At 40.7% G+C, this 13,032-nt stretch overlaps 1 protein-coding gene across 1 annotated transcript; it reads left to right on the top strand.

Annotated features, from left to right (window-relative positions):
• The first annotated feature begins 8,457 nt into the window (after window positions 1-8,457).
• LOC116251518 (pentatricopeptide repeat-containing protein At3g58590-like) lies at window positions 8,458-11,437 on the top strand. The gene has a single exon (XM_031625841.2). It carries the CDS (start codon window positions 8,689-8,691, stop codon window positions 11,047-11,049), a length of 2,361 nt encoding a protein of 786 aa, XP_031481701.1. The 5' UTR covers window positions 8,458-8,688; the 3' UTR covers window positions 11,050-11,437.
• Window positions 11,438-13,032: the final 1,595 nt, after the last annotated feature.

Here is a 13,032-nt window from a genome sequence, read left to right as displayed (position 1 = left end):
CTCATTTCTACCCCTATGTTCGAAACAAGCATTTAGAGCATGGTTAATTAATCAAGAAGTTGGAACTTCATCAATTTTGCCGTCATTATGTGTTAGTCCATAGTTGTTGGACAATCACAATCCCATGTTATCAATGTTCCATATTAGAGTGTATCAGCCGATATGTATTACATCTGCTCCTGGTTACAAGAGACCAAAGCATGTTTTGATTTTTTAGTTTTTCGTGTTCTAAATTATTTTTATATATTTTAAATCTTCTCAATTCATAAAGAACAAAGTTGGACCCCAGGATTTCACAATCACAGATGTCAGCAGGATATGATTAAATTTCAAAGTCTGAATGATTCATGACTTTGGAAAGGAATTCCAGACCATGCATCTTGATTGCATGGAACTATAGATATCGATGAAGCTCACCTCAGCCGGTTGGCCCCCCAATTCTAAAGGTGTTCTTAAGAAGATTATAAGCGTTTTCCCCCACTCACGCATGAATCTGGCGTTCAAGAGTACCGGATACGTCATGCTGATGAACAGCGATAAGATCCCGTACGTTAAACAATTATCCCATTAGCTACTAATCCAACCCATCATGTAATCTTCTCACTAATGAAAGACAACATAGGAATTTGTAGCCGCATAAATAGCATGTTGGTATATATATATATAAAACACCATTTCTTTTTATGTAGAAGCCATATACTCTATACCTTGTTGGCGTTAGCATTTCTTTTGAGTGCGGACGGCAAGTGCTCCCACTATCTCAGTTCTTAATCAAGTATCTATCTATCTATCTATCTATCTATCTATCTCGGTTGACAGTTTGACTATGTTCAATCAGAATGATCGCGACATGAGTAAGCATTTTTTTTTTCCTTATTAAATGGAAGCTTCGGGTTTGACCTTTCATTGGAAATCACGCGCTTAGACGAGCTTGTTTCGTACAAAATGAATGTAATTGCCAGTCTATAAAGTCGCAAGAAGATATTTTTTGTTTATGCACATTGAATATATAGATAACAAATTTTAGTTGATCTTGAGGGAGTGACTCGGATCTTATGGGATTGATCCATACCTAAATTTGATTGAATCCAATCATTAAAAACAAGATTTCAGATGACACAACCTACTGAATGTTGCGATTGAGAGTCATATATTACGTTTGGTTTGCTTTCTACTGCACCTTGTATATATTTCACCGTTTATCTTTTGGGTTGAAAGGAGACTGGGGTCAGAGAAGCAACAGTTACAATACCAAGAGAAATTGAACTTAATAGCTATACATATCTAGCATGAATGGAAGGGATTTCCAAATATCAAACCTGCGATCTGGATCCAACTCCAAATCTAAGGATTGGTTTAAGAAAGAACGTGCATGCGTGTGTGGCACTCTCCAATCAAAGGCTAAGATTTCTTGGATGTTGCATGCGTGTGTGGCATCCTCTATATGCATGGCCACCCTTTCCGGCGTCACATACACGACCCACCAACAGCAGCGCGACACGTGGACACGAATGTTATGGGCAGCCCTAAAGGCAAACTTTGCCTGACTAGATTATCAATAGCACTGCATGGGATTGGATGATAAAATCTTCTCCTCTCCCATGGATATGCGTCCCTGATCTGATAGAAGAACAAACAAATCAAACACACATATAAATATGTATATATATTATATATATAAATATGATAGAGAGAGAGAGAGAGCCGAGGAAAAGGAAAGATTCATTAAGGAAATTAAAATTGAGAGAGAGGACGCAGCGAAATTCCGAGGGGTGTTTGGTAGAGGAGATTAATGGAGGACCCAGAGTGGCGACGGTTGATGGCATTTTTAAATTCCTTAGAAGGTTAGTTAATGGCATGTAACGGGCAGAAGCAGAAGCCATCAGGCCTCCTCATCATCACCACTTTCACGCACTCATTCCCTCTCTTTTCATTTTTTTATACATACAGTTGCAGAGGAGTTCTTTAAACTAAGATGGTGACAGAATCGACTGCTGCAAGCCTGCAACTATAAAAGCCCACGACCTGCTGAACTTGCAGCATCAATCGCCATGGCTAGCTTGAGAAACTGGGTGGCAGTGGCGGTGGTAGTGGCTCTCATCTGCACTCAAGGAGTTGTGTCTGATGCCGGCGGCGGTGGGGGAATGACGGCGAGGGAGAGGAAACGCCTTGAATCGAATCGGAAGCTGCGCCATGGCAGCGGATCATCGGCATTCGGAGGGAGGGGGAGGAGTAAGAGGATGGCGGAGGCAGGGTACGAGTCCAAGAGGCTGAGTCCCGGAGGTCCCGACCCCCAGCACCACTTCCAGTCTAATTCCTAACTTAAAAACTTTTTTGCACGTAGTTCTCTTGACCCTTTTTACTCTCAAGATCAAAGAGAAGAGGCATGAAAGTTTTGTCCCCCGAGTGACTTCAAACGTTTGAATGTAAATGTATGTCATGCAATTTTCTGTCCAATAAATTGTTGTATGCTCTCTCTCTCTCTCTCCCTCTGTGTGTGTGTGTGTGTGTGTGCAGGTAGATATATATATAGTCATTGGCAAGAATATTTAAGCTTCTTTTACAGAATCGACAAGGTTTTGCAGCAATCTGCTATATATATATATATATATATATATATATATATATATATATATATATATATATTGTGACAACAAGAGCATCATGTATATATATGTTTGAGCTGCAGTGGGGCCGGTCTGAATGCTTTTGCATACGTGGTCAATTTTAATTGGTGGACAGAATAATGGTCCCAGCGTGGGGGATGACTTGTCAACTGGATGGGGGCTGTCATGGTAGGGACCGGGGAGACCCTTTTTCTTTAGCAGCCGAACGTACGTTGATTGACTTTATTAAGTAAACTTCTTTTTTCTGTACATATTCTTTTGATTCAACTCGATTGGAAGAACAACTCCCAGCAGAGGTCATTGAACTTTATTAGATAAACATCTACGAAAAGAGAATTCCCTTTAGAAAAGAAGGAAAGAAGCGCCTTTAACGTCTTCAACCTCACCTGTAAAGGAACGATGAACAATTTTGTAGGACAAGCACGAGTAGTTCTTTAAACAAAAGCTCAAATGGGGTGGCTACTCGAAAAGAAGGATTATTCAGAGAGAGAGAGAGAGAGAGAGAGAGTATGAACTATGAAGTGCCAGCAAGATGTAGTTGGTGCCGCCGTTCTTCCCTGCCGTTTTGCCAGTACGTAAAACAAGATTTTTCTTACTATCCTTATTAGTTGTCTATATCTCCGACCATGTATTTAACCAGACCCTCCAAATGAAGCTGCATTTCTTATGTTTCTTAATTTGTTTCCATAGGCCCCTGATCAGATCTCTTATCAAGGAGACCTGGTCATTAATGGCCTCCGGCTAAGATGTTGGGATGAACAACAAGGCTTCTGTCTGATTAATTGGACAAGCCTCTTAAAAAATAATAAACCATAAACATCATTGCTGGATATGATCGGGAAAGCCACGAGAAAGGAAAGGTACTCCTACTTTCTTCTTCTTGTTCACATTAATATGGGGGAAGGGTTCTCAAAATGATCTGCAAGTGGAAGAGTTGATACCTCAAGAAGCTAAAGCCCTCCCCCTTTTTTTCTAGTGTTCGGTGTTTAAGACTACTTCGGGATGATGTAGGTGGGAATAGAGTGTGAGTAGCGACCACCTGAATCAAACTAACAACCAAATTTTCATAGATCTATCAGTCCAACCAGCTACACTATGCCCCTCAAGGCTTTTGCAAACTCCACAAAGTCGGTCGCCTATAAAGATATTGAATATCCAACCCCAAACCCCTTAAGCTCCAGCACTTTGAGAACAAGAAGACCCAACTTTTTTGTTTGTACAGTTTTTCCTTTTTGGGCAGCTGTGAATCTATGGTTAATTACTGGAATTTGATATTTGCGGAATGGATTAGTACAGTTCATGCAATATCTAAGATGGTCCACGTTGATATTGATTGTCCTTAATTAAGCTACTCAATCTTTCTACGGTGGGCAAATATATATTGATCTTGATCTTTGATGTAACAATTACGGATTCTATGTCCCTTGCCCATTGGTTAGGATTCAGTTGTAACGCAAATCCACGGCTTATCCTGTCCCCGTTCTCTATGATGGTGCACTAGCTAATGAAATCTAAAACCATATCCTTTTCTTATCAAAAGAGTGTGGCGGTGCAAGTTTTGGGTATGCTGCGCAGCAGCTTATTCTGAATAAATCAGTAATATGTTTAGCCTGAGATTGTCGAAGTTCAACGCTAATATCTTCTGCGAATTGACAACGGCGAGGAAATCATGATGAATGCAAAAAAAGAAAAAGGATTTGTGTGCTCCTTTATTCCACGCTAATTTGGATTTTTGTCTACGCCGTACTAGTGGAGTAGTTATTGCAGTTCTGATAACAATAACCTTGCGGAATATGGTCTTACACAGTATACGGATCATACATACAGCTGAAATTATACAGGCAACAAGACTGTTAAAATTTTCTTGTTTTTGGAAATTATACATCCAATTCATGCACATATATATATTACATACATATCAGGTCATTGGATTCTTTTGTCCATCTGTCCATTCAGATGTCTCACACAAGCAGTCCAATGCATTGCACTGGAATATGTTATGGTTTGAGTCCCACTCATGGTGACCTGGTTGGCTTGGGAGAAGCAGTAAATACTATTGTTGGCCAATTCAATGGAGACCCATGAACTTAACTGACATTAAGAACTTCTCATACTGTGGAGTATTCGTAAGTGGGCTCCTTACAAAGGAAAAATGAATCTTTTTTGACGATTTGGAAGAGGGGGTTCAAAAATCTTTTTATTCCGACTTAGAGGGAGAAATGCATTGGAGTAGCGGTGGATGTACCATGCACCAGAAAATACACAGGGTAATGTTCATTTTCCTAGAGAAAAAACAAGTTATTATGGAATGCTGGGTTAAGAATGAAGGTTAGAGACGAGCAATGCAGCAGATGAACGACAGGTGCAGGCACTTGCCTTGCCTCTTAGTGGTCCACTTAAAGATTAACCATACCCGAATCCCCATTAATTTCCTGCCTGATGTTACTTATAACTACTTAGAAAAGAAAGGTTAGCTCAATCCTGTTCAAACAGTGTTCTTTCTGTTTGGCTCAATCCTGTCCAAACAGTATTCTTTCTGTTTGGCTCCACTGGCAAGGGAAGCAACTAAAGGACCATATGGGCTGGGCAATGTCAAAAACTTAATCCTTATACGAATATCAGATCCACTAAAAACCGGATCATCTTAGGTTAAACTTTGAAATTAGTGTTCGGATGCGGATTAAAAGATCAATTGAGATCTGAGTCCAAGAATGAGGTGCTGAACTTGGGTCATGAATCGAATCCCCGATCAGTCAAATGCAAATAAATTAGTTAGATTAATTGATTCACAACAAAAAGAACCTAAATACTGTATAAATTCATCCAATTCATGTGCACATCTAACAGTTAGTAGACCCCATATTTCTGAAATTGAGCTTGCTAGCTTCCACTTCATCTCTCTGTGGCTTCTCATCGCATAGGCCCATGCATGACATGTGCCATGCTCTAATCCACTTTCAGACATGAGCCTATGCACAGTGTCCCAAGCACACGTGCCTCTGTGTATATTACCTATGAACCTCATCGACTATGCTAATGCGACACTTTTCAAAATTCGCTTCCATGCTTCTGCTTGACATTTGCTTTTGATATCCTTTCTGCTTCCACGCAGTCATGGTGGTCGCGGCCTATGAGAAAAGGGCAAAGTGAATGACATGTGAAGAATGCATTATCTATATTAGCAAAGAATGTTCCTCCGGCGTCTCCAATCATGCACGAGATATGTCAACACTAGTTGTAAAAAAAGTAGAGGAAATGAAGGAAAAAGGTGCTCTTCTTTTGTTGCACTGCTATAAAGGTGGAGGGGGACAGTGAATTGGATACAACTGTTCTCAATAAGAACATGATTAGAAAGTGGACTGTGGAGGAGGGGAGGTTAAACTTATCGCAAGTGACATAATTTTCTTTCGATATAAAGGATTAAAAGCACGTCTTTGAGGAAAGTGATATGGTTATTCAAGCTCATAATTGTCGGTTAGTGGTAGAGCAAAGACAGAAGAAGAAAATAAAAGTTGAAAACGTTAGATCCAGATCAGAAGCTTTTTCTTTCGGAGGGGAACATCGAGGCTCACCGAGGTCAACCCATTGGGCAATCTCCCCCACTACCACGTAGATGTTGTCCACCACTGCTTTGCTTTTCTTAGATCCTAAGGTCCTACTCTCTCTCTCTCTCATTCTTTTTCTCTCAGGGTGGCTGATGTGCATCTTGCACTTCGCCTTGGCCAGCGGTTGCGCTCAGCAGCAGACGAGCTCTTCAGTTTCACTCTCTTCTACATTCTCTCTGTTAGGATCAACACAGAATAAACTCTCATCTCGCACTCTCAAGAAGGGGAAGAAGACAACGATTTGCGTGGTTCGGAGTAATAATCTCCTACGTCCACGGTCGCACAGATCTCTTGTATTCTCTCTTCTATAAACACACAGAACAGACACTCTCAAGCGGCGGCCATCCTCAAAACATAAGGATCAGGGCAAACCCGCATTTATACAAAATGACATATATGCCCTTACATAAAGAGAAAATTTCCCTCGGAGGCTAACGCCCCCGAACCCCCAACCCGCAGTTGGATCCGCGGTATTGCAAATGAGTGTCCAGTATGGATCAACTTCCATACACCAACACTCTCTTCTTTGCTATTCATTCTATTTCTCCTTGTTTTATGGTTTCTTTGTTTACTTTATTGTCTTTGTTTGTTGTTTTTTTGCTGTCTTATGCTTTCTTTGTGACTATCTATCAACAAATGAATTCCTATTTTATCGTATCTCTCTCTTATCTATACACACACTCGTGCAGACATGATATATATATGTATTTTGCCTTCCACATTTACCGTTCAGATTGCGGGCTTTTGCAACAGTACTATACAAATCTCTCTCTTATACGCATGCACACACGCATGTATACACACACAAAGTGGAGAGAAAGTAGAACATAGAAAGCTAATATCATGAGCTCATAAGGGAGAGAAAGTAGAAAATAGAAAGCTAATATCATGAGCTCATACAAGTATTGACAAGTAAAGTAACGAAAAAAAAAAATGCGTGGCCTTGGCCCATGACAAAAAAGTGGGCGAAAAAGGTGCCCCACAATGATAATGAAAGTAAATCATGTTACTATATTCAGTCACCAACTTCATTCGAAACTTGATCTTCAGTCTCTTTCTCTTTCTCTCTCATGGGGTGGCTTACAGCCTTACACTTTATAAGCGTAATTCTAACTGTCAAAAAGACAGATAAAAGTTTTAAACATTGTTTTAGATAATTTTGTTTATTGTATGTGCATTTTAAGCTCCAGTTTTGACCCGAACTGTTTGAGACCAACTTTAACCACCTCCATGCAGTTCTGTCAAAATAGTCTGACTCGAATTCAAGGATGCCGGATGTCGAATTTTAACAGTTTTTCAAATTTGTTATTTTGATTAAATTTTATATATCTTTTCATATCGGTGAGGGTTCTCTCTAAACAATTCTTATTCCTCTTGAAAGATATGAACTTCATTGTGCGTTTGCAAAATTCTAAAATATAAATATATTTTCTCTAGATTGAAAGAGCAGTAGTTAGATATAAGAAACACATGTGGCTTTTCTTTCCCCCTTTGGGAAAGGGTTTATTTCTAATTCGTCTGGAACAAAAGAACTATGTTGGCAGTTCCAAATTGGATGAATTTAGTGGGAAAAGGTGTCTCAAAGATCTCTCCCCAAGAGTGCAGAACCATCGGTTGAGTTGAGGAAGTGTCATGAAAAAGTGTCACCTCATAGCTGTAAAAGAAAAGTTGATAAACATATGTGGTGGCTAATAGATTACAGGAGAAGAAGATGAAGATTTTGATAACATGGAGAAGGGAAGTTAGAGCAAATGGTGGTTGCGGATTCCAGCAAGGAGGGTTTGGAAGTGAAATCCCAATTAGGTGCATTGATCGGAAGGTGCATTAGGAAGATCATCGGCATTGCCAATATTTTTAAAGAAGTGAAGCTTGATTGCCTCAAGGGCATAGCGTAGCTGGTTGAGCTAGGGGCCTGTACTAAGGCAGGTCTATAGTTCGATTCCCGTGGGCGTTATGTTCCTGTGTCTTAAGGCGGTAGGGCGCGACATCTAAGCTGAAGGGTGCACCGTTGCTATCGCTAACATCGACGCAGCTCAGGACCCCGGAGGCAGGGGGAATGGGGGGCCTTCGGGCTTTTTTCGGGTGGTGGGATTAATACCCCTTGCTCACCGGAAAAGAAGTGAAGCTTGATTTGGCTTTTGACTGGAGACAAAAGTGGGAATTAAGATCGTTCGAAGCTTGCAGGAAGAGTTCAAAAAACTAGCAGATTAAAATCGAACTGACCATTATAATTCATCTGTAGCTTTCGATTAGCATGAAACGATACACTGCGTGAGTTTTATATTTCCAACTTCCGAATTACGAGAACAAGCGACGGAGGAGTTCCTGGATCAGTGTATATAGCTTCGTTTTTCGAGTACCATTTATCCTTGAAAATTCTTTCTCCAGAGAAAAATTTTTGGAAACGCTCGAGCCTGTAAATTCACAACAGCTGAGAAGGAAGAGACTTTTCTTGCATGCTTTCTCTAAATCGCCCCAAGTTTCTATCTCACATTCATCTTCGCAACTACATTCTCTTTCAGCGAGTCAAATCTTCAAAATCTCCAGGCTGTCCTTATGACCTCCATTTCTCCCCTGCCCACGACGAGAATGATCCTTCCGGCCTTCATCGTCGACTTAACTTCATCCTTCGGTCGGATGCCAGACAAATTGATACCATCAAATCCACGAAATCTTTTCATGGCCTCGCCATTACCGTCGGATCTCACCAACCCTTATTTCTCCAGAACAATTTGGTCACTCTCTATGCTAGATTTGGCGACCTTTTATCTGCTAATCAAGTGTTCGACGAAATGCCTGAACGAAATATCGCCTCGTGGAACTCGATAATTGCTGCTCATGCTCGTCATGGCCTTGTGGATGAGGCCTGGGAGCTCCTTTCGCTCATGATGGGTAATGGGTTCATGCCAAACCAGTTTACATTGGGTAGCGTGCTGCCACTGTGTTGTGCTTCGTTCTCGCTTCCAAATGCAGTGCAATTGCATGGGCTAATGGTGAAGACTGGACTTTCTGGGGAAGTGCACGCGGGCACTGCGCTGCTGGGCGTGTTGGTGAAATATGGTTGCCTGGATGATGCCCTCAATTTGTTCGATGAAATACCTCAAAGGAACGTAGTTACATGGAACGTAGTGATTTCGGGATTTGCCGAGCACGGACTTTCTAAAGAAGCAGGGATGTGGTTTCGCGAATTGATGAGAAGCGAGGATATCCGACCATCAGAGTCTTCATTTGTGGCTGCTATCAGTGCTTGTCGACAAATGCAGGGTGTCGAACTTGGTGAGCAGATTCACGGATTGCTTGTTAAGTTCGGTGGAATGTTCTACGTCGTGATCGCCAATGCTGTCGCTGATATGTATGCGAAATTTATGGCTTTTGGAAGTACTGAGACGGTGTTTGATGAAATGCTTGTTCGAGACTCTATATCGTGGAATACATTGATAATGTCGTTCCTGAAGAAAGGGAGAGATGACAAAGCATTGGAGTTGTTCTTGAAGATGTTAAGCGAGGGTTTCAGGCCTAGTCAGGGAACATTCTCCATGGTTCTTAGTTCTTGTGCTCGTACAGGAAACCTCAATTATGGTAGATCTGTCCATGGTAAGGCTATCAAGGCAAATTTTGAAGACGACCCTTACGTGGTTAGTGCAATAATTGCATTATATGCGAAATGTGACCATTTAATAGAAGCTCTTAAAGCTTTTCGTGGAAGGCCGGAGAAGGGTGTAGTTCACTGGAATGCTTTGATGCATAGAGCAGAGTATGCTGGCACCACTGCAGTGAATACTACCTACAAAGGCGATGACAATTTATCTCTTCAAGAACTCATGGGAGAAATGATGAAGTCTGATGTTAGTCCCAACGAATATACTTTTTCTTATTTTCTTAGCCGATCGTCAATGACTAGTCCTGAAAATGGGTTACAGATCCTTTCTCAGATAATCAGGAGGGGTCTTCTTAACAACCCATATGTGTCAAGCTTAATTGTTTCCATGTTTGCAAAGAAGGGTCTCATGTCTGATGCTTACTCATTGGCTGGTGGAACATCTGGGCACCCATCCCCTATAGCTTGGAACGTAATTGCTGGGATCCTCAACCGATCTGGTAACTATGATCAAGCATACAATCTTCTTTCTGGGCTAGCACATCTTGATGCAGTGTCTTGGAATATCATTGTTTCTGCTTGCTCGCGAAGCAAGAAGTTTAGCGAAGCATTTGAATGTTTTCACAGAATGCAGAAAACAGGTACTCAGGCCGATAATTACACGTTTACCAGTCTTCTTAGCATTTGTTCTGAGGTTTGTAATCTGGGTACTGGACAAGCAATCCATGGTTACATGCTCAAGACTAACTATGAGCAGTGCGATGTCTTAGTTCTCAATGTTCTTATGAACATGTATGCGAAGTGCGGGGCACTGGACGGTTGCATCAAAGTGTTTGATAGCATTCCTCAGAAGAATGTGGTGTCATGGACGGTACTGATCTCTGCCTTTGGACTTCATGGACAAGCAAAGCAAGCTATCAAAAGCTTCAAGGAGATGAAATTGCAAGGAGTCGAACCAGACCATGTTACTCTTCTTGCGGCTTTATCAGCATGTAAGCACGCTGGGCTAGTGGAGGAAGGGTTGTCTCTGTTTCAAAACATGAAAAGTTTTTTTGGACTTGATCCTGAGATGGAGCACTTAGTGTGTGTAGTTGATTTGCTTTGCAAGAGTGGCAATGTGGAAGAGGCAGAAAAGGTGATCAAGTCTATGCCTTTTGGCACCAATCCTGTGCTATGGCGCACATTTCTTGCTGGCTGTGGAGTCAAATGTTGCTGCTGAGTGCCTTCACTGAATTGCTCGATACTCGGTAAATTGCGGCCAGAACTTGTCGGTTTCATATAGACTGCAATAATGAAGCAAAACTTTTTACAAAAAGGGATCTTGAATGCTTTTACAGAACAATCTTGACTGACATGTGGGCCTCACTGTTCACAATCCAGTTAGTATCACGGCAGGCAGATTCCATTTTTTTTTCTCTTTAAAGATGTAGAAACACACTCATTGTGATGAATACCAAAGAAGGTTTACGTAACTTTTTAGCTGGAAATTTATATCATATACTGATCTTTTTGAAACCTAAGCTGGATATTGTGTTTCTTTTGCTTTGTAATAGCTGGGCAGTAAGAGCACTAATATGGTACCTGCAGTTTGGATCACTACACTTAACTGTAAGTTAGGCGCTTTTTTATTGAGCTGTACTTTAAGAGGTTGTTTGATGGCAGGAACACTCTGTTCTTTGGAATGCATCGTTCCACGAATAAGTGACGTTCCTGTTACCAAACACAAAATCTCTGACCGTTTTGGAATACAAAAAGCAACAACTTGAACTACAGGTGGTCTTGTTACTGATGTGTCATAAGACGGTGAAACAGATGGCAACCTGATCAGTATGTTACGCTTTGCGAGTGCTTTGTGGGCACTTTTCTGATGAGTTCATTTCAGATGAAAAAGAAGGCTTTGTTCTGACGTTAGTATGAGGTTGACAGTACCTTATTTAGGTGTAAATATTGAAACAGAGAAGAGGGAATAGTGTTTATGAAGGGAATGATGTGCACGAGAGAGAGAGTGGATGGGTCAAGGAGTAAACCAGCAACCGCTTTAGTAACTTTACATTGCAGTTGTTACTGTTGGGCCGCATCTGCAAGGTGCCGGTACAAAGCATTGATAATACGTGATTTGTTAAAATTAAAAATATGTCCTTTGTTATGGCAGTGGAGAAAATGTAGGACTTAGGTGCTGTTTAGTACCCATAACAGATTGTTATGGGTCTAATGATTTTGCGCCATAATTTGAGATAGATTCATGGAACACTATGTTCTATGGTTCTATGAATTTATCCTAAGTTTTGGGGGCAGTGAACAATATGTTACTGGTGCCAAATTTAGCCATTTGGCATTAGGAACGCCGTGGGTGTGTTTCACGAATCTTGAGGTGGGTGGATTCATGGAACTGTTGAATCTGTCCTTATTTTCAGCCACATTCATGGAACACTTGTAAATGTATTTAATGAATTTATCCTAATTTTTTGGGGACAATTGGTTCTATCAGTGACCATTCATTTAACACAGATGGCCGCCAGTGACTATGAAAATTGATAGTTGTAGTACCTGAAATAAATGCTAGATTGATGAAAGCATTAAAGTCTTGAAAGGTTTAAGAACTTGGGCTTGAAATGCAAGCTGGATGCGTGTTCTTTAAAGGATATTGTCTTATTTAAAAGAATGAATTATAACACACCAATGTGAGAGGACTAAAAATATTTCTGTGCTGATAAGATTGAAATCCTCGAGTAGTTTATAAACTTCAGTGTCCTACTTTCAATTATCTCAGTTAAATATTTCTTCAAGATCGGAACAGAAGGTGATTACATCACAGAGATGTGTCCTTCTGGACGCTTGGGTCAGCGCAAGCCTTGGTGTTAATGTGGATGTCAGGTTTTATCTTTTGTATAATAGTGGTGAGATCCATCTTCACAGAAGCAACTTAGGCCTTGTTTCTTCTTGATTCCGACAAATTATGTTCCTGTCAAACGGTTTTTATAAGTATAGCATGTGCAACAACGTGCATGCCGCATGGGAACATTAATGAGCTTTGGTGTGTTCCGCCTTAATCATTCAAAGCTTTGTCATTCCAGCTTAGGAGACTTTAGATAGGAAGATCATGAATACTTTGAATGCCTTAAGTACATCTGTATACCATGAAAATATATACAGCTTAAAACATAAAAGAAATCTGGTTCACGAGTTAGATTCATGTTCCCAA

Source organism: Nymphaea colorata, chromosome 1 (assembly GCF_008831285.2).
Source record: "Nymphaea colorata isolate Beijing-Zhang1983 chromosome 1, ASM883128v2, whole genome shotgun sequence".
In the NCBI taxonomy this organism is placed as follows: domain Eukaryota; kingdom Viridiplantae; phylum Streptophyta; class Magnoliopsida; order Nymphaeales; family Nymphaeaceae; genus Nymphaea; species Nymphaea colorata.
This window is presented reverse-complemented; position numbering and strand designations above follow the sequence as displayed.